The sequence below is a fragment of the Myxocyprinus asiaticus genome, chromosome 10, assembly GCF_019703515.2.
Source record: "Myxocyprinus asiaticus isolate MX2 ecotype Aquarium Trade chromosome 10, UBuf_Myxa_2, whole genome shotgun sequence".
Taxonomy (NCBI): Eukaryota; Metazoa; Chordata; class Actinopteri; order Cypriniformes; family Catostomidae; genus Myxocyprinus; species Myxocyprinus asiaticus.
Window position 1 is genome coordinate 36,791,185 of NC_059353.1, and position 23,498 is coordinate 36,814,682.

The 23,498-nt window shown below is 36.6% G+C and overlaps 1 protein-coding gene across 1 annotated transcript in view; it reads left to right on the plus strand.

The window, feature by feature from the left end:
- The window catches only part of LOC127446903 (low-density lipoprotein receptor-related protein 1B-like), a 491,131-nt gene that overhangs the window by 188,766 nt on the left and 278,867 nt on the right, over positions 1–23,498 (plus strand). Inside the window, exon 3 of the mRNA XM_051708221.1 lies at positions 6,649–6,786. Within this exon, the coding sequence (XP_051564181.1) occupies positions 6,649–6,786 (138 nt within the window). The remainder of the gene's footprint in view (positions 1–6,648; positions 6,787–23,498) is intronic.

Below are 23,498 nucleotides of genomic sequence, written 5' to 3' on the forward strand. Positions count from 1 at the left end.
AGATGAAAGTGAGATGCAGTGAAAAAAAAAAGTGAGTTTTTTTTTTTAGTTGTGCATTGAGAAAGTGCATAGTAATAGTAATAGTTCACTGACAAATTAAGTATGACTTATTTCTTATGTGGAATTATTGAATAATATACTGTCTGATTTTTTTTCCATATGATGAAAATGAAAGACTCCTCATGCTCTATATTTCAAGTCTTCTGAAGTTATATTAAAGACAGTCTAATGGCGACACCATTTGATGACATTGCTGCTAAGGGCGTAGGTATGGTTTAAAAGTTGGTAGTGTCAAGGTTTATGAGGAAGGACCCAACATGCAAGATGTCAATGATAGGTGTTTTATTGAAACAAAAAAGTAATCAACATAATACAAACAAAACAATCATGAGGGAGAAATAAAATAATACTTGACAAACAAGAACTGAAAACAACTGACGGTGAAAACTGGAACAAACAGAAAAAAAATAAATAAATAAATAACACTTACAAGGGAGAAAACCAAAACAGAAAACAGAAATCAAAACCGATGGGAAACTTGACAAGCTGAAAGACACAACCGGACTGGAGACACGATTTGACAGGGAAGATAAGACAAAGGAGACAGTATAAAGAGGAAGGGAAATTGAAACCAGGTGCTGCCCATAAACACAAGCAGAGATAATCAGCCATGCCATAGCAACGATGATTGAGCTGCTGAGCAGCACCTGGGGAAACACAAGCACATGGACAATCTGAGAGAGAGGTGGAGGAAACTGTCAAGACCCTGCCACAACAAGAATAAAACTGTATCAAAATGGCAGGATCATGACAGTATGATGGCCGTGAGCACTGGCTGTGACAGGGGAACAGCCTCTGTGGCCATGGGCACTGGCAGTGACAGGGGAATGGCCTCCATGGCTATGAACACTGGCAGTGATGGGGGAACGACCTCCGTGGTCGTGAGCACTGGTAGTGAAGGGGGAACGACCTCCATGAGCACTGGCAGTGACAGTTATACCGTTCCTGTGGTATGAGCTGTTTTTTTATGTCTCGTCAAAGATGGAAAGTGCAGGAATCCCTCAGGTTGTGTGCAGCGTAGAGAGTAACACAACCCGTCCCCCTCCGGTTGGTGTGAGCAGTCAGTCACCTGTGTGTAGGATGGCTGAAGGAGGTGAACCCCTGGAACTTTTTACCCCGTCGAAATAGACAAAGTCTGCCGTATGGGAATTTTTCGGGTACCGAAAACAAGGACATCCAACTTGTAAGACGTGTTGTAAGAAGAGTGGCTGCTAGAGGAGGCAATAAGTCAAATATGATATCCCATCTACAGGAGCACCACCCATCACTCTTTATTCAAGGTAATGCTGTCTTGAAATGAACATTTGCAACAAGCTAAGAGAGTTTGTGTGTTTAGCACTGGTGAAATAAATACTATTGGCTTGCTACCGAGGCAGATAACATGGCTAATTAACTAGCTAACATCAGCTAGTTTCCCCCCTCACGTTACTTCACAGAGCGGGGAAGAGCAGAGTACTATGTTTCTGCGATTTAGTACAATAATTAAATTTAGCTGGTATCCCGTCTGTACTTTTGTTTAAGTCTTCCACCATTGTGTACATCTGTTCAAAATCACGACATTTAAAAAAACAAAAAACAACTGCTGGCTCTCTGGTGTCTTTGCCACTTTTTTTGTGTTGAACGGAGAGAGACCACATGTGTGTGTGTGAGAGAGACACACACTTGCGCTCTCTCTCTCCTTATGTGTATATGTACATCAACACTGAAATAACAATAATCAATTTTATAGCATTATTTGATATTATTCTTAGCAGTAGTAGTATATGTTTTTACATAAAATCAATTAAATCATGTAATTCATTGTTTGACTTTTAGGTTTAATCCAGTATATATATATATAACCAGAACACACACATTTTGCATGAGTATTGTAATTAAAAGATAAAATAAAATAAAATAAATGTAATTACAGATTTAGGTTAAATTAAAATGTCAGTCTTTATTTTTCTTCTTTTTAGGGCAGCAGTAGCTCTAGCAGCAAAGGGCCATCCACATCAAAAGCTGCAGGTCAGCCCACAATTCAGCAAACATTTGAGAAACAAATCACCTAGGCACCCACATCTAAACATGCTAAAGACCTGAACAATGCAGTGGCATACTTCATTGCCAAAGACATGATGCCCTTTCAAGTTGTGGAGACACCTGGGTTTTTGAAACTAATGAAGATGGCAGCGCTTCTTTACAAAGTGCCGTCAAGAACATTATTTTAAAAGAATGAAATCCCCAAGATGTACACAGAAGTCAGGGCTCAGGTGCAGAAACAAGTGGCAGAAGGGGTGTGATTTTCTGCAACTACTGATATTTGGACCAACAGTGGTGGTAGTGGAGAACCATACATCAACTTCACAGTGCATTTCCTCTCTCCAGATTGGGAATTGAAGTCCTTCTGCCTCAAAGCTGTTTTTTTGTTGTTTTTTCTCTCCAGAGGACCACACAGCTGACGACATCTTAGTATTCTTTGAAAACATGCTGCAGGAGTGGAGCATCACAAAAAATCGTTTGTCTAGCATCACAACAGGCAACATGAAAAAAGCATCTCAAGGTTTACCCTGTGTTTGGCTTGGCTGTTTTGGCCATAACCTAAAACTATAGCTATAGCCAAAGTGCTCAAAATTCAAAGAGTTGACTCAGCTGTACATGCATGCAGGCATCTTGTACAGGGATTCTCTCGCAGCTGGAAAAGATAGAGAGAATTGAAGAAGAATCAGGCAATCCTGAACATTCCTGAAAAATCACTCATTCATGACGTAGTGACGAGATGGGGGTCCACTTTCAAAATGATTAAGAGATTTCTGGAACAGCAGCAGGCTTGTTGTGCAGTGCTCGCAGCAGACAGAAGCTCATGGCATCTAATGCCAAAAGACAATGACGTGCACACTTTGGAGAAGGTTTACCAACTTCTGGGGCCTCTAAATGACTTCACAGATCTACTGGGTTCTGAAACAAAGACCACCCTGTCATCTTTTTAGCCTGTTATGGAGCACATCACTGGCATACTGAATGAACAGGAGGAAGATGATGCCCTACAAAACAAATGAAAAAGATAATGATGGATGATCTGCAACACTGTTACTCCTCTGAGAAAGCCAATAAGGTGATTGACATTGCTTGCTTCATTGATCACCGTTTCAACTTTTCTCAAAACAAGGATGACACCATCAGGTTCACTGTAGAGGAAGCTGTGAACCTGGCAGAAATGACATCACTGCGACCTCAAGAATTACCTGCCTCCACTGCTGATCAAGAGCAAGGAAGCAGCACCTCCACCACCACTGTTTCTTCTGCTGCTACAAAGAAAGACAAATCTCTGTCTTGCTTGCTGAAACAAAAATTACATCAGAAAAACAACAAATGGTCAAAGAAGGAGAAGATGCCCCCTTAAAAGAAAGAGTGAAAATGGAGGTTAAATTGTATTTGCCTCTGCCTCCCATATCCTCTGATGCTGACCCACTGGCATGGTGGAAGGCTCATGTTCAAGAGTTACCTCTCCTTGGCAACATAGCAAGAACATTTATCTGCATCCCAGCCACCAGTGTGCCCTCAGAGAGGGTGTTTCTAGTGAGCACATCCTCGTACCTCACCGCTTCAAACTTAATCCAGGAAAGGTGAACATGCTCACATTCCTGCATCATAACTTGGACTGAAAGAGAAATGTGTAGAAAGTGAGCATGTCTCCAAAAACCTTGTTGAGCTGCAGGTTTAGGCTCACTTAAGTAACTGCATTTATTTTAATTTAATTAAGAAGAATTCAATTATTTATTTTATTTATTTAATTATTTAACCTGACATACATGTTAACTACTGTTCCAAATATTCTATATGTTGCTTAAAAATAAAATATATTGTGTTCAATGAAAAAAAAAAAATATATTGTTTTTTTTTTTACCCAGACATTTAAAAATAACAAATTTTAGAGCTGTAATCGCAATACCGCGATACCGTGAAACCGTGATATTTTTGCTTAAGGTTATCATCAAACTCCTCAGCAAAGATGTCGATGGGACGACCGTGCTGAAAGCAGGCCAAGGGATCGGGCAACCGGGCGAGGCATTGGGAGACTGATTCCCCAAGGGCCAGAGCTGGGCTCAATAAAACCCCCCCTCATGCCTCCGCTGGGTCCAAAATTTGGTCAGATCGTTCTGTCAAGGTTTATGAGGAAGGACCAGAGATGCAAGATGGCAATGATAGGTGTTTTATTGAAACAAAAAACAAACAACACTCTCACGAGGGAGAAATAAAATAATACTAGACAAAACAAGGACTGAAAACAACCGACGGAGAAAACTGGACGAAACAGAAAACAAAACTCTCACAAGGGAGAAAACCAAAACAGCAAAACAAAATAAAACAGAAAACAAAACCAACAGGAAACTTGACAAGCTTAACATCATGACCTGGAAGACAAGACAAAAAAAAAAAAAAAAAAAAAAACAGAATAGAAAGGGAAATTGAAACCAGGTGCTGCCCATAAACACAAGCAGCACTAATCGGTGCTGACATAGCGATGATATTTGTGCTGCGGAGCAGCACCTGGGAAAACACGAGGGAGAGAAGAAAACACAAGCACATGGACAACCTGAGAGAGAGGTGGAGGAAACTGTCATGACACTGCCACAACAAGAATAAAACAAGATAAAAATGGCAGGATTATGACAGGTAGGGACATTGCAAGGAGGAAAATATTCAAAATTTTAGTATTAAGAAAATGCATGAAAGTCATTCTGGTAATATATAACACTATTTCCTCAAATAAAAAGTCTAATTTCCTATTTCTCTGCCATTTATTTTATTTATTTTTTTTAAGAAGAATAAACAGGTTTAGAACTGACCACTTTGGCTGCATGATATAAAGGAAAAATGTGATATGTGATAAACTTGATGGATTATGCGACAGCAATATACGATGTGATATTCCTCGGATTGTGTCAAATATACATTACATAAGAATTAATATACATTGAGAAAACAATGATATCCAAGGGACATGAATTGACATTCTGTAAAATGTATCATCCAGTATTAAACAAATGGAAATTTTAACAAACAGAAGGCTAAATTAACAAGTTACATGTGCAAAATTACTTTTAAAAATAAAAAATTATGGGGGAAATGAAGCAATGACAACACTACTTTCCAACTCTCCTCACTCTCCCACAATCTTTTCTCATACTGTTTATTTATGAATGAATGAATGAATGAACGTTACCTTTATATAGCGCTTTGCTGACACTACACTCAAAGCGCTTTACACAGTGAACAAGGGACTCTCCTCAACCACCACCAGTGTACAGCATCCACCTGGATGATGTGATGGCAGCCATAGTGAGCCTGTATGCTCACCACACACCAGCTGTGTAATATAGTTACATTTTAATCTGACAAAGTAGGCCTTCTGAACAAAGCTTTAGGTTTACAACTAATTACTACTTAGATCACGAAGTCCTGATATTATCGCATATTTTATTGCATATGTTATTGACAAAACATGCTTTTCATATCTACCCTGAAGTTCTTCTCCAATGTGCGAAATTAAACATGTATTGGCTAAATTTATGCTATACATAGTGTGCAGAAAATATATAAAATTTGTTGAAAATGCAAACATTCTTGCACTGACATAGACCGACTGATTTTGACGAGCTGCATGCTCGACCCTTTCACACGCCTAATAGGAACACACACTTACCAGTAGTGTGCCTAATATTTTCTGCTCTCTGCATCTTTATAAACTGTACAGACAGATGCAAGAAAGAAAGAAAGAAAGAAAGAAAGGGCATTCAGGTTTGGAATAACATGACATGAGGGTGAGTAAATTATAACATAATTTTAATTTGTTTTGTAAACTATACCTTTAACAATTATGAGTCAAATGCAGAGGATGTGTCTTTAGAGATGATTAAACTGCTTCCACAATCTCAAAGCTGATCAACAAAACATTGCAGAACTTTACTTTTACAGTAAGAAATGTATTGGCTTTATCCCACTAATCAAATTAAGATGCATTAGGATAAGAAAAAGGACGGATGTATGGCAAATGAGAAACCTATACCCATTCTGTTATCCATTCCCAAAAGAGAACAACAGAGAGAAAATGGTGCTGAAGGAATGTTTGCACCACCAAATTAAATAACGCTGAGGCTGGCAGTGCGTTTTAGGCCAAATTCAATCAATTGAATTGTTTCCCATTTTCATTTGCATCCCTCAAAGCCTGGAAAATTGAAACAAATGAAGAACATTTGTCTGAACCTCATACATTTGCATGAAAGTGTTTTAGTAGTGGTTAATGAGGTAAAGTAATCACTGACAATACAGGTGAAGTGTGTCATTTCTGCACCACTAGCATCACCAAATATAATTGCAAAAATAATGGAGAAAGAATCCTGAACACCCATGTTGTTTGCCGGACTGGTCTGGATGCTTAAACAAATTGAGTTTTGCTAGCACCACAGAGCCATCCTGTTTACACTTACGTGGGGCATTTTCCTACGAATTACTTTTGTTTATATTTCTATTTAAATTTTTCAACAGCATATCAAGACCTTGATGTAACCAACCAACTCCCACCCCTCCTTCTCTTCTGCTCTGTAGGCACACCAGAGGTGATTGTCAGATGTCCCCTCAATCACATACAGTGCCCCGGGACGAGAAAGTGCATTCACTTCAACAAGCTTTGCAATGGGGCGAAAGACTGTGAGGATGGTTTTGATGAAGGAGTCCACTGTAGAGGTGGGTTAATATTGGTTGTACAGATGCTTTAGCTGTTAATCAGTGAATATCAATAAGGTCACTGTTTGAACTTAAACATTAGTATTTGTATTGACAGCCTAATGATGCATATATTTACATAAATTGGCAAAGTTGCACCAATGGAAGGAGAACAGATGAATAACGCAGCAGGTGTGATGTTGGACACAGTCTACTCTTGTTCGCAATCATCCAGGCCACAGTAACAAACAGGTGGAGCCACCTGGACTCTGTGATATGACAATACTGACACAGCAGGTGGCATTGGGTGTTTGCCTATTAGTAGATGTGGTACAATTCAGACTGGCCAAGAGTTTGACCTTTGGTGAACTGGAAAAGTATGGCACCCACATGTCCAGGACCGGCTGATCCTGGCCTTTGATGCAAAGTCTTGCTGGAAACAGGCCAGTGACCCATATGAACCACAGAATTGTATTATGCCAGGTGGAATGCATGGTTTTCCTGCAGGGTTAGAACAACAAAGTGTTATTTAGTCTATGCCAGACTGTGGCAGAGAGTCGGGTGAAGGAAAAAATAATTGCTGTTGTAGTAGTGTGCCTGAGACATTTGACCAACCTAGTCCCAGAGAATGAACGTTACTATAACTACATTGATGCAGACTGAGTTTTAAATGCCACATTCTACATTTTGCTGCAGATTCCTGATGAAATTAACACTGAAGGCACTACAGCAACTGTGCGTTTTATTGACTTTAGCACAAAACTACAACAGCTTTACTCTCAACGCATCATTTGATAAACAATAAATTTTAACGCTTGTATTACAGACTCACCTACATTTACACACTTATTCCAATGTGATTAACTTTACATGTGGTAGCTCATGTGATAGAGTGTTGGACTTAGGACTTAGAGACTGGGCCTCATGCCCAGCCAATAATGCTCAAAATAGAAGTGAAAATGAAGCAAAAGTGCCACAGAAGCGACACGAAATGATGTGCTTGCTTCAGTAAATGTGCTTTTAATGTCAAATTTGCTTTTAAAATGTTATTGGTTAGGTTTAGGCATTGGTTAAGGGTAAGGACGTCTGTTTTGTTTACCTCTCATGTATCTTTTAAGACACTATTGGTTAGGTTTAGGTTAAAGTTTTAGTTTAGGGAGGCACATTTTACTCATTAAAACATCCATCTAATATTCATCCTAAAAATCTTGTCTGATTGCAACATAATTTCACTCGCTTTTGGCGCAGCACATTTCTCCTGGAAACTGGAACCAAACATGTAATAAAGCATGTTATTTGGGTTTGCAAAAATGTTGCCATTGTCACATAAATTCATGAGATCAGGCTGCATTTGACATATGTACATGCTGTTTGGCTTGAATGTACAGTGGGTTAACAAAATTCTGAGAGCACAATTAAAATTTGGGATATTTATTTTATTTTATTTTATTAACCTGGAACTATTTAATACATACTGTATGTATTTATTCTGCACTATTTCTAGATCACTAATCAAATGTAAGCACATTGACCATGTTAACTCCTTTGTTAAAAAAAAGAAAAAAGGTCAGATTTCATTTCTTCCATTGAAGCACCCAAGATGCTCTTTGGAACATCCTTAAATCAAGCTGGGAGAACATAGATTCTCAGACTTGGAGTGTGTGTTGTCATTGAGCACGTTTGCATGCACATTCTCATTTATTCTTAACTAGCCAACAACGCATGCTGTCATGTAAACACAATAAACCGTGTTCCTTTATCAGAGTAAAGGCCATAAACAGCTTATTAATAACCCAGTCAACACATGTTGATTTTTGCCCATTACGCAGATTTCTCATGCCATGTAAACACCTTACCCGGTGTTCTTACCAGCTCATCCAATGCGCACACGTGTTGAGCACATGCCTCTTCACGGTTTGACGTCAAAAGTAGAGAATAATGCAATTATCTCAAATGTCATGTAAACGCGGATTTCTTGCCTTGTCAGATTTTTTAAATAAGATGATTTTATAGAGTAATCAGCATATTGCTGTGCATGTAAATGGACTCATTAATACAAAAGGGTGACATGCCAAACACTAACAAATTATAAAAATGTTATACTGTTACATAGGAAGTTCTGTTTCAGGTAAACATTTCAATCAAATTGTTATGCTGATAATATCAATTATAATAATAATGTTTTTTTTATTTATTTATTTATTTTTTATTTATTATTATTTTTTAAATAAGACAAATGCAAACTAGAAGCACTTTCAATAGGATTCTTCGACTTTTGGACCCCACTGTAAATCCAACATACTCCAAACATTATTTCCTTCCATAATTATATGTATTTACCCACTGCTTAAAGTATTGTTTCTGGTATGACTAGCATCTTGAAATGCAATATATATTGTAAAACTGAATAATCACTGCAGTATCTTGAAGGAAAAGGAGACATTTTTCACCACCACATTATTTAATTTCTTGTCTTTTTTTTTTTTTTTTTTTTTTAAACTTATTTGCCCTGACGGAAGGTGACAAAGGAACCTCAAAACACCTTTCTCGAACGGAAGTATCAATTACCTTACAGCACAAAGGTCTTGTTCATTGGGCAGAAAGATGGAAAGATTAGGGTTTTGGCATGACAGGACTGGAGATAAAGAGGAAGGCGCTTGAAGCCTAAAGTGATGTATTATAGAAAGTTATCCTTGGGTGTTGGGAAGAATTAAAAGACATTACTTTCATTGTTCTCCTCCTCCATTTGTTTTTTTTTTTGTTTTTTTTTTAGATACAGCTAATTAAGCAATGAGTGCCTCTGGCAATAATTTTTTTGCTCTTCTGTTCCTAAGTGTGCAGCAGACTGCTACACTACCATTTAATTCACTGTAGTCATACCATAAATGTTCCTGGTTTCTTCTTTTTGTTTTCTGTGAGTAAAATACAGTCTTTAAGGGTGGAGTGTGTAATTTCTGTGCCATTAGCAGCATGAAACAGAAAAATCACTTTTATTGTCACACAACCATATACACAAGTGCAGTAGTGTGTGAAATTCTTGGGAAAGAGACTGACCACTTGTATAAAAATGACTGTTCCCTCTCCCCCCACCCCTGAACGTATATGATCATTAGCTGGACCAGTTTGAAATCTTTTTTTTATTTTTTATTTGAGCTAAAGAAGCACACTTTATTATATGATTATTGACAGATTTTATTTTTTATTTTAAATATGAAATTGAAAAACAGTCTTGACAAACTGTTTTTGGAGATTTCCGTTTTTGTAAAGAAGATAGGAGCTGTAGTTTTATGACTGGAAATAACTACCCAGGCACCATTTCCCAAAAGCATCATAAGCCTAAGTAGATCGTACAGTAGAAACCACTGGCACCATTGGTCTCTATGATCAACTTAAGCTTGCGATGCTTTTGGTTAACGGAGCCCAGAGGTGTTGACAATATGGACTCTGCGTGAACTGACAAAGGACAAAATAACTGTTTTCCAAACAGCTTTCCCAAACACTGCTACTACCCCTTCCATCCTACCAACTGTCTGACTTTTTTTTACCCAACAAGTAGTCCTGCCTCAAACTCACACCTCTGTCCACATTGTTTATTATTTACTATTTGGAAATTCAGCCTACGGATGGCTTAATTATAGTTGCCTCAGCACATTAAACTGGGATAGGAGAACATGGATTAACACTGAAAAGTATTACACACTTCAACTTTAAATTGATGATTTTCTTTTAGCTTTTGTGTAAGGTAAATTACATGAGTTATTATACCACATTCAGCTATTAGCAATGATATATAAGACGTGAAGATTTACAGACAAGTTGAAGTGCCACGTCTGGACATAGGTAGACGTGTGTTGTTTTTAAGGGCTAGTGTTTGTGTTGGTGATTTAACCATGTGCTGAAGTTTTTTTTTTTTTTTTTTTTAATTTTAATTTTTTTTTATACCCTTTTCTCCCAATTTGGAATGCCCAATTCCCACTACTTAGTAGGTCCTCGTGGTGGTGCGGTTACTCACCTCAATCCAGGTGGCAGAGGACAAGTCTCAGTTGCCTCCTCTTCTGAGACCATCAATCCGCGCATCTTATCATGTGGCTCATTGTACATGACACCACAGAGACTCCATATGTGGAGGCTCATGCTATTCTCCGTGATACACACACAAATGACCACATGCCCCACTGAGAGTGAGAACCACTAAACGTGACCACGAGGAGGTTACCCCATATGACTCTACCCTCCCTAGCAACAGGGCCAATTTGGTTGCTTAGGAGACCTGGCTGGAGTCACTCAGCACACAACCATGTGCTGAAGTAAGCAACGCAGTATACTTCATCAAAGGGGCTAATTGCATGAGTAAGCAATGGCCACTGAGGAGTTCGGGCCAGAAAATTCAGCACATATTTCCACCCATAAATCTGCAAACGGGAGGAAATGAGGTCACCGCAGAGAAGGTCTCAGCTGAAACTTTCCCTCCTCATCCTCTCATAATGAATATTCATAACAAATCCCAAGAGGGCATTACCCAAAATCATGCCCATATGGAAGACAAAGGCAGCATTCTGTTTCACCTTCACATACTTTGGCAATGCAAAAGCATTTGGTCAAACCTAATGTACGGTTATGTGTGCTTAGTCTTCAAAGGAGCCTTTCAAAAAAGACTTTCTTGTCTGTTTATCAAAGATGCAATTGCAGTATACTGTGCATATTATTTATCTCAACATCAAATTATTGTTGTTAATATTATTAGTACTGTAGTAATAGCTTAATTTATTTACACTGATTTTCCTGACAATATAAATTTAAGCAACATTGCAAATATTGCAGTAATTTGAATGCACTTTTATTTTGCCAGTAAGTGTCAGGACGAGACACAAGAGATCCAGGCGCAGAGGCACATTTAACAGAGTTTATTAGGAAACATTCAATAAACAGGGCTGGTGGGCAGAGAACACTCAAACAGGGCTGGTGGGCAGAGAGGAACCTTGCACAGACTGCAGCGTGGAGGTGGAGAGTGTGTTCGTAGGCATGTGTGTGTCGTGGCAGTGTGGAACATAGATCCGCGAGGAATCCTCTGAAGAAGAGTGTGTTCATAGGTGTGTGTGTGTCGTGGCAGTGTAGAAGGTAGACCAGTGAGAAATCCGCAGGTGAAGAGTCAGAGCGAGCGAAAAAGCAGGTTTGATGGACACAATCCAGACACACAGGTGGGGACTGGCAACCGACACAGAAAACACGTAACAGGACCGACTAAGGCAGAGAGAGCGAGGTGAGTTACTCAGAACACACAATAACAATCTAGCAAAGAACACGAGACAGAGTGGGATTTAAATAAGAAGGGAACAAATTAGAGACAGGTGCCGATAATCCGCAGAAGGGTGGCATGATCAGCGTTCCCATGGAAACCATCAGGGTTCCCATGGAAATGCTGATTTCACATGCCGGCGGCACCTGAAACACATGAGGGAGAGAACACCAAAACAAACTCTGCGAACTCACCGAGACTGTGACAGTAAGTTTCCTAAAGAGTTGTTTCAAAACACTTCCTTGTCTCTAAACTTGTGAGTATGAGAGCATGAAGACAGAGATGTTTTATTAGTGTCTCTGAGCCAATGATTAGTTTGCATAATCACTCAATAACTTATTCTAAATAATTTATAAATATATGTAATTTTCTGATTAATAATAATGTTAGGCAAAGGTGCCTGAAAGTCTGGGCCCAATGAGCATCACTTGCTGAGACAAAGAACTTAAGAGATAATCAACATAGCATCTCTGTTACAAGCATCACACCTCAATGATTGCAAATTGCTTTATTGTTGTCCTTCCACATCTATAACCTTCTCTCCCTCTCCTTTCTTACCCTGTCCTGTCCTTTGTCAGCTAAAAATCACCTCAAGCTCACCTAATGCTTGTATCAAAAAATACTTTATTGTATTTACACAGCAAATCTAAATATTCATGTTTGATATAATTTAAAAGGTCTCAATGCGACTGGTACTATTGTCCCAATCCCACCGCAGTAAACTTTATCATAACAAAGATATGGTTTGTAGAGAAATTAGGTTTCTGCTGTAGAATGTGTCTCCTAGGGGTCCTCAATGTAAATTATGTTTAGAGCATAAACTGAACTGATGTGTCACTGAATCAATTAATTCCCAAATTCATTTTGTTAACCTTTTGGTTTGATGTATGCTATTGTGGTCTGGGTATTTAAGGGAATTTAACACATTGGTCTGGGGGATTCTGTAGCCAGATTCAACCACACTGCATTATGTGCGATAAACCCACAACACCATGTTTTTATTATAAAAGTCAGGTATGCATTATCTTACTCTTAAGATTCATCTTTGAGCATTGGATGTTTTGTATTAATGATTTCTGAATTGATTAAATTATGTAATTGGCAAGATACATATTTACCTGACTAATAAATTATTTTGATTATTCTGGATTTTCTTATACTCATTATTACCAGTAAATGAAGTGCACATTATGTTACCGCGATCACACAGACCAGGATATTATTATTACTGTGGGCTGTGAATGTGAGAAAATCCTCAAGCACCGTCAGTCACTGACTTATTACTCACTTAAGCAAGTTGGAATGAATGATAATATTGGGCAATTCTATTTTTATTGCCTTTATGCTGAAATTCAATAACCATTTATTTTTGTTGCCTTTATGCTGAAATTCAATAACAAATTATCACCCTTAGGTAATTGCATTAATTGTGCCAGTTACGTGCCTGCACTGTTTGTCAGTTCAGTTAGTCATTGAAAAGCACTTCATAATTCATTTTCTCAAAAGCAATTACATACCATTTAGCACAATTACATAAAGTAGAATAATAATAAAAAAATTGAAAGCTTAGAAGTATTTTTCAAGGCACAGACACTTTGCATCCTTGATATATGATTACAAGAATAGTTTTCCATATGTTGTTATTTATTAAAACTGCCTGCTCACAATAGTACAGTTTCAGTGCACTTTACCACCATTTGATCCATTTAGATGCTTCCATTATGCTTAAAGCAGGTCCAAATTTTGTGACATGCTGCCAGTCAAATTGAATAATGATAAACAATTCACTAAACATTCACCTTGAGCTTGCTGGGAGAAATTGCAAGAGGTTCTTATGGTCCATAGTTATTTTGTTGGTATGTGTTTTTTGTTGTTGTTGTTCTTTTGTTTGTTTTTAAAATACCTACTCCAAGACTATGTCTTTAAACTGTAACACATCTGAGAGCTTTCCAGTCCTCAGTTTTCAGGCTTATCTGACTTGTGTTGCTGTATCTTCTCTAACTGATTGGACTTAAATAAAAATCCCATAGACATCCACCAAACATCTGATTAACTTGTACCTTAGTTGGATGTATTTTTTTCTAACTGATCAGGCTTATGGTTTTCCAACAATCAAAAATGCCCAAATCCCTTATTGAAAACTTCTGAATGTAGAGCCCCAAGAGCTTGAAAGACCAAAGTCACCACAGATCTTCATCCAGATCTATCTTTCTGTCTGTCTGTCTGTCTGTCTACCTGCAATAAATGCTGACATTCAAACTAAAAGAATTTCAGCATTTTTTTTATTTATTTTTTTTTAGGCACGGCAAGGCAACATTAATATTTTAATGAACTTTCATTTTTTATTTATTTTATTAGTATTTAGAATTTTTTTTTCTTACATTATACTTTATCTTTATTATATTTGTTGATGTTCAGTATACCCCACAAATATAAATTTATCAATACTGTAACTAAACAAAAACCTTGTTTTAAAGCAAATAAGTAATTATACAACATCTTGTTACGGTCCTCTAATTTCCTTGTTAATAGATTACACTGCTTTTGCGAAGTAATGCAAAACCATGTCACAGATGTCACCTTCCCACCCTCCCTTTGCCTTTTGACAGCATTCAATTATTTCACTTGATTAATTTTTTAATTTCCAACAATTCAAACAAGCAAACATCCAAACAAATATTTTTCCCCTATCGCCAGGGCGGCAGCAGTAACAATCGTACAAATATAAATTTCCAATAACACTGCCATACAAGCCATTTCCTGTTTTCCAGTTTAAATAATAGTGCACTGTATTCACCTACACACAAGCTATTAGCATATTAATTGAATTATTTTGTGTAATGATATGCAATATCATCCAGAATGCATTAAGCACTTCTCTCGCTAACTGTTGGTCATTTTCTGATGAAACTGATGATATTCAATGATGCTGTATTTGGCCGTTTGTTCTATCATTAGGAACTTTCTGTTGTTTGAAGACGATGCGCATTGTCAGCCTCAGTGGGTCACACACATATAATTTTCAAGTAACCTTAAACGTGCAAGTCAAGCACCAAATTTGAATAAGAAAATGAAGGGGTAACACTGAATGTTAATGTACAGTTCACTATGCTTCATTTGGGAATACTCCCAAGTCATGGTGTTGGGTCAAATTTATGCAATAACAAGCACACAGGGTTCACTTTTTGACCTGTCTGAGCTTATTACGGCCAACTCTTGAGAATTACCGGAAACCAATGCATTTTAATTCAGGATCTGTTGGTCTGGGTTTAATCTCAATGTGTGATTATTTCCTCTAACAGGATTATGTTGAGGAGCAGAAGTAGTCTTGCTGGTGATGATCTTGGCATAGCTGGCTTGCTAAAAATGAGTATGCTCAGTGGCAAAAAGCAACTTTTTCAGCATTTTATATTATATTTATATATTTGGCTGGCACTTTCATCCAGAGCTATTTACAGTGAATTTAAGGTATACATTTTATCAGTTTGTGCCATGAATCAAACCCATGTTCTTGGTTTTGCTACAGCATACTCTAGCAGCTACAGGAACTGTATGTGTTCTTATAGATATCATATGTGATCTCATTAGAATTGTATGTATTCTTTTGTAAAGTGTGGTTCTATATAACATATATTTGCTTACATTTACATTTGTAAAGACAATAAAATGCACAATATTGTCGTATGGATAGCTTTGAATATGTAACCATTTTACATATTAACACTGTTAAAAATATTTAAATGTTTACGTATATTGAAAGAATCCATGAATGTTGAATGCATGGAATTAATCAGTTTATTTTATTGCATTTATAATCAATGAGATGAGTTAAATGCCATTGCATTTATTTTGCTTTAAGGCAATGATGTCAATTGCTCATCTTGTGTCTCATGTGTCTCGTGACGGATTGCAACAAGTCATATTTGGATTTATTCGTTTGAATGTGATATGAAAGCACATTCACAGAGTGCATCAGGAGAAGATTTTCAGCGATTAATAACTATAATTACACTTTCTACCTTGCTTAAAGCTATGCCATCAGGGAGCACAACATTGTCATTTGGACGACTTTTGTACTTAATTTTGCAATTTTTCTGAATACATTATTGAGATAAAATGTATCTGCCTGTTATGTTTTTTTTATATAGTTAAGAAATGGTAGTGTTACACTCTTAAGAAAAATGGTTCTAAATAAGGGTTCTTTGGCTTGTAACAATAACAGAACCCTTTTTGGTGCTAAATAGAACCCTTTTTTAAAGGTTTCATAAAGAACCTTCCTTTGAAAGGGCTATTTAGAACCTCAATAGTGCTATAAAGAAAGTTTTTTTTTTTTTTCACCGTTTTTTTTTTTTTTTTACGTTTTTAACTATATATCTGCTCCTATAAAATATTATAGCCTAAATTATGTTTTTGCATTAAATATAACCAACCAAACAAACAAACAAATAAAAGCAAGGCATGTGTGTCAATCAAGATCTTTTATTTTCTATTTAAATGAAAAATTGTAGAAACAATAACAAGGCTTTTACAGCAATAATTAATTCTATACATTAATAAATTATTGTTATTAAATAATTCAAAATGCATAAATCACTCACATTAATAAATACATCAACAAATACATAACATGAAAGAGTCAATAAATGCATATGCAAATGAAATAGCAGACCTCTACATTGCTCCACACTTTAAGGCTGGGATATAAACTTGTACATTATTTTATCTTTAATACAGAGAGTATTTTTCTTCCATACTGACAACCAATCCTTCAAGGAAGGACAATGTCCCATGGAAACACAAAACAGATGTAATGAAGGCTAAACTAAATTAAACTGAAGGCTTCACTAAAATATCTGCACAATCCTCTATGATGTCTTCACCATCCATCACTGTGTGTTTTGGTGTATTTGAGTGGCAGCCCCTCTCTGCAGGTAATGAGTTTGTGGGGTCCAACAGCATCTGTCTGAATAGAAATACACAATTAGTTTCAAAGTCAGTGTTTCAGCATATGTGGACAATGTAAGTGAGCCCTTCACAATCTGAAAAAGAAAAAGTGAAATAGGGTTTGATAGTTTATTTTTATTTTATGTGTGTATTTATTTATTTATTTTGTGACTGGGCAACACGTTTATGCATAAACCCAAGTAAATAATTGAAACATTCCAAAATTCTAAATGGATCACAAATTCACTCACGTGCTTAGTGGAGAAGTGGATATAAGTATCCTCACCGAACACAGCTGGAAGACATAGTGTAGCTGCTTTTTAACTGTAAACCTATGACACAAAGAAATTACATTGTATTAATTACAGAGTATAAATTAATGGCAAAAATAGATATGAAAAAGAAAGAGAGATAAAAGTGTTCACATAATCTGATAGATTTTAGGAAGGCATATGTTATTATCAGAGCAGATAATGACTCATACTGCCAGTGGGATGGATACCTGAAATCACAATAAAAATTCAAAATTACCCCATTTTTTCAGAATATTTTGTTAGTATTTTAAAGAAAATGACAAAATGACATCTCATCTCTTGAGTTGGTCACTTGAATTTTCTGGTAGAGATCTACAATATAAAAAAAAAGAAAATCTTATGGCTAGGAAACCACCAGTTACAGAAAGTTTTACAGTGTAAAGGTTAAAATTTAAAGCGCTTAATATGGACTTGCTCAACATTTTGCAAAAACTTACCCATATGCTCTGCTGCCTTTATCAAGCAGTGACAAAATTGTCTATTGTATCATAACAGGCATACTTTCATTAATTCTGTGATTATTATTTAGATCTTATTATAAGCACTAAAGTTGGTTCATCAGACTTGTACCCTGCAGGGAAAGAAAAATAGATGTCATGAGCTCTTGGTTGTATGATCATGAATTCCCTTCAAAGTTATTAAATATATTTGAAAATAAATAAATAAATAATGGTAACTGGATGCAGGTTTTTATTTGGAATATGTAGGGATACAATTCTAAATCTAAAGGTTAATTAGCTCTGAGTAAAATAACTTACTGAATACTAATTATTGAGGACAATTTTTAAATGAGAAACATTATTTTTTTTATTATTATTATTTTTGCAATTAGTCATGCAAATGCTTAAAATAGTAACAGCTTGTGGAAAGTTCCACCATTCTGTTTACTGTATATTTTTCTAGGATTTTTATGATGTGAATGAGATGAGAAAATTAGATCTCCCCAACACGAACAGCCATAGCGGTAACAAAAGTGGTATAAATCTTGACTTCAAATTTGGCCAACCTCTTAAATTTATTTATTTTTTGCTCCCAAACAACACATTTACGAGAAACTGTAAACTTGAAATTCACCAAGGTTTCACTTTCAAAAACTGTGAGTGAAGTGAAAAAACAAACAAAAACTAAACAAAACAAAAAACAAATACTCACTCCCATTTAACTGAGCTAATGGGATTTTTTGTTCCTGAAAAATGTCCTGCTAAAATTACTAATGGTTAAAATGTTTCAGCAACATATTTATATATATATATATCCGGGTTCAAATCTTTACATTTTAGAATAATAGTAAAGTCATCAAATCTGTGGAATAACATAAATGGAACTATGGGAATTATGTTGTGACTATAAAAATCCAAAATAAATCAAAACTGTGTTATATTTTAGCATCTTCAAAGTAGTCACCCTTTGCCTAGAATTTGCAGACATGTACTCTTGACATTTTCTCAACCAACTTCTTGAGGTATCAACCTGGGATGCTTTTTAAACAGTATTGAAGGAATTCCCATCTATGTTGGGCACTTATTGACTGTTTCCTTTATTATTTGGTCCAAGTCATCAATTTCAAAAAACTTTTTTTTTTTTTTTTGTAATTAAATTTTAGTTTTATAGTTAAATAAATTAATATGGTGGCACAATTATATTTTTTGTCTACAAAACTAATTTCAAACATTTAAGCATACGCCTTCAGATCAAAAGGTTTTTAAGATCATGAGAAACATTTCAGTCAAGTGTTTCAAAACTTTTGAAAGGTAGTGTGTGTATATATATATATATATATATATATATATATAGTATAAGTTTACCTGTGGTGACAATCTGTGTAGCTTCTGCTGTGAGTCAACCAATTTATTGACAATATAACTGTCAATAAATTCTTTCAAATGTCATCTTTCAAAAAACAAAAGGGCGGGAATAAAGAACCCCTAATACCGTGTCCTAACCAGACATGACGCGATAAGATTCCAGTGACATGCAATCTGTCTGTCCACACCAGGCGTGATGCGACGCCGCAATATTCATACACTAAAATGAGGATAATTGACAATAAAATGTAGAAAATTGAGCAATCACAGACAGAACATTATGTTTATTGAACGCAACTCATTTTCTCATATAAGCTCTGTAGCGCTTTCTACGGCAAGCCCCGAGGGGATAAATACACAATCACATACAAAGGGAAAAGTTAGGCAGAGGCTATTTGCACTAAGTGCAAATAGCGATAGATGCTGTTTGCACTCTAGTGCAAATAGTGGCAGATGCTCTTACACCCCTGTTTAAATACTAACATACAGTACAGTGGCATCACTGCAGCATTTTTATTGTATTTATTTGGCATCCCACATACACCCTACACCAACCCCTAACCCTACCTTACAAAAATTAACCATGATTTTACTACAGTAACAATCGTATCACCGTGGTATTTTTCTAGTAAAATCATAGTAATCACAAAATTAAACTATTAACTACTATTAACAACATGGTACTGTAGTAACACCATGGTTAGTACATCAGAGCTATATAGTTTCCACCGAAACAGCTGATTAATAAAATATTACAACACTAAAACCATGATTAATTTGATCTGGACCTTCACTGTGACCAAATCACTGTGAGGAATCTCTTTTATTTATTACTATAAGTAGTATTATAGGAAATATTAAGAGTAGAGACAACACATACACATACCGTCGTTACACCCAGAGCTACTACAGATGCACATGGGGGCGCAGTTTGTCGTAAAATCCTGTTTCCACCAGACTATTGGAGAGCAAATAGTCACTTAGTTATCCAATCTCTTAATCCACTATATGTCTAACCCGTTAACCAGTTTAATGTCTCTGCCTCATCGTGAAAAAATCAAATATGCCCGCCTTCATTTGCAACATGATCACACGGGAAGTCGACATGCTGTTTCCAAAAGTTCCGGTACCCTAGGATCAGCAACAGTATGCTGACTCACTGACATGCCCTGACTCACTGACATGGCTCAGCAACAGTTACTTTCCCTCATGGCACGACTGTTAGCACATTGCATCAGTTGCATGGGAGACCACAGTTCAGTCCCCATTCAAATGAGGAAGTAATCACATTTGTATAAACAATCACAAGTGTGATAAGGAGGTTGCATTTTTATCCCAAAGATTGCATTTTGTCTCTACTAATGGTTAGGGTTAGATTTGGGTTTTGGCTGGGGGGTAGATTAAATAAAATAAGCATTTATCTTCACTGTTATACACCCTGTTCAGCTGAAAACAATTATTTGTTACAAATGGCTTCTGGCGACCTCTCCTGGATATAAATGAATGTCACACTTTTTTATATGCTCTGAAACACTTACCGCTTTAGCCTCTGGAGGCAGTGTTTTCAAATTTGGTCAACGTATACCGATTTCGACTAAAGAAAAATCGGCACACATTTGCCGAATTTTATGTGAGATCAGGCTGTTCATTTGATCAGCAGTTGACCCCAAATAAATCTGTCATGCTGTCTTTAGTTTGGTCTGAGCAGTGGTGGGCGGAGTTAGTGTAAATAGCCTCTGGCAACAAGATGGGATATTTGTACTAAGTGTAAATAGACACTTCAGAAAAGTTACTTTAAGAATTGCATCCTTATTCAGTCTGTTATGATTGTTTATGTTCACGCGGTACTCCTGTTGTTATTTCGCCAATCTCCACGTGACAGGGAGACATGGTTTGTGTGTGTGTGTGTGTGTGTGTGTGTGTGTGTGTGACAGAGCACTGGCTGAATAGAGCGAGACCTCAAGCACAACATTCGGTAGTTGTGTGAAACCCTCAGCCTAAATAAAGTTGTTCTGAACCGGCTAGTGAGATGCCGACTTTAATATACTGCAATGAGAATAATTTTAGACCCATTTGTTGAGTGCGATGTCACGCCAGTCAGCATAGTCAACAAATGGGTCTAAAGTGATTCTCATTGCAGAAATAGAAACCATTCCAAAAATAGAAAGCCCTGTCGCTGTTGCTCGTCATGTGTCATGGCAGGTTAGGACAAAAACTCAGATTAACATGGAAAAGATACCTTTTATCACGTCACAGCATCACATCGCGTATGGTTAGGACATGGTGTAAAGCCCAACACAAAGAACCATTTTAGCAAAAAAGGGTTCTTCAGGAAGATATGGTTCTAAATAGAACTATTAAAGTCAGTAAAGAACTTTTGAAGAACCATCTTTTTTTAGAGTGTAGGTTTAGGAGCTATAAATTCATAAAAATACGTAAAATACGTTTTAGATGCTGTCAAAAATCCATATGGTATGTTTCAGCATCTATCCAAACCTACAAAGATGTACATTTAAGTTTTACATACAAGTATAGGCCAGTGTATAATAATAGGATCAGTCTGAAATATCCCACAATGTGATGTCCCATTTACAAGAGAATGATTTGACTTAATCCAATCCATAGCAAACATTTAAAAGGCAAGGATGCAACAAAACAAATGGGTAGCATTTAAGTCACATTGTACTCATTGTATGTTATTATTATTGTCTTGACAAACTGTCTTGAAATTCATGTGGGGAGTGCTTCACACAATACTCTAAACATCATCCAGAGAGTTGATGCCACACACCTTGCAAACTTTGGCAAATCCAGGGATTAGTTCTTCCTCAGAATCACTCATCAACCTGTAAGTTTTTAAACTTTGATTTTGAAATTTGTTCCCTGATGGTCTGATTAAAACCTAAGCACTCTCGAAATTGCATTGCAGTCTGAGAACTGTGGGTGGGTGGCGCCCTGTGCAGCCCTAGAAAACATTGCCGCCTTAGGCAGTTGACTATGTTGCCTGTGCCAGGATCTGCCAACTGCCACTGCTGAAACATCTTTGGAAAATTGTCAATAATTGGCAAAATTTGTCAATAATGCATTGTTTAACCTATGCTACAGGATTTTGTATGGAATTTATCATGTAAATCAGCCTGATCTCATTAATATACATAGCCATTAGTACGTTAGTATTTGTAATATTTAAACATACATGTTTGTACATTTGAATAGACACTAAAACTTTCACATTTCACATTTGAAAGCATTTAAAATGTAAACATTTTTATGTATTTACTTTAGAAACATAAAATATTGACAATCCATGACAAATATATGTGAATACACAAATCTATTATAAATATATTTGTAATTTCTTACTATTTTATTGATATTTTAGATCCCTTAACCCTACCCCAACCTCTAAACATAACCACTTCTCAACAATATAAAAAGATGTAACCAGAAGATTAATGTACAGTGACAATATTTTTTGTAACAATATATTAATTTGTATATATTTTACAGCTGCTAATCCCACCCCTACTCCTAACCACAACCATTTTTTTAATTAATTATAATTTTCTTTATTTATCACACATTATACATTTGCACATATACAGTGAAATTCTTCTTTTTCACATATCCCAGCTAGGCTGGGGTCAGAGTGCAGGGTCAGCCATGATATGGCACCCCTGGAGCAGATAGGGTCAAGGGCCTTGCTCAAGGGCCCAACAGTGGCATCTTGGCGGTGCTGGGGCTTGAACCCCCGATCTTCTGATCAGTAACCCAGAGCCTTAACCGCTGAGCCACCACTGCCCATTTATTAAGCATATAAAACATGTAACAGGTAGATACATTTAATCACAATAATTTATTCAGATAAATTGCAAAATTCAGTCCAAAAGTAGTCAAAATGGCGACGCACTCCATCCAATGTGCTCCCTGATGACATACAATAGCTTTATGTGAAGTGGAGAGTGAAATTTAAGTTAAAAATGTCTGGAAATCTTCTCCTGATGCATTCCGTAACGGTGCTGTCAATCTGTCATGTCTCATTCAAACATATACATCATGGAATACAGCAGTTGCAAACGGTCACGAAACACTTATGAGCTAATGAGCATTTGACATCACTGTCGTTAAACATGTGTTTGTGCTTCTTGAGGCGAAAATTTTTGAATTATGAAAACGAAAGCAACACGGGTTGACGGTTACAGTAGGGGAGCTACAGCGGATGGAGATGGAGATCATTGAAAAAAAGGGTCTGTTCCTCAAACAAATCTATCTGATTATTTGGATTATAGTGAGCAAATTAAATGAATTACTTTTATTATTGTTTTATGGTGCTTTTCTGGTTTATTTCAATAACCCTTACAGTACGAGCCCTTG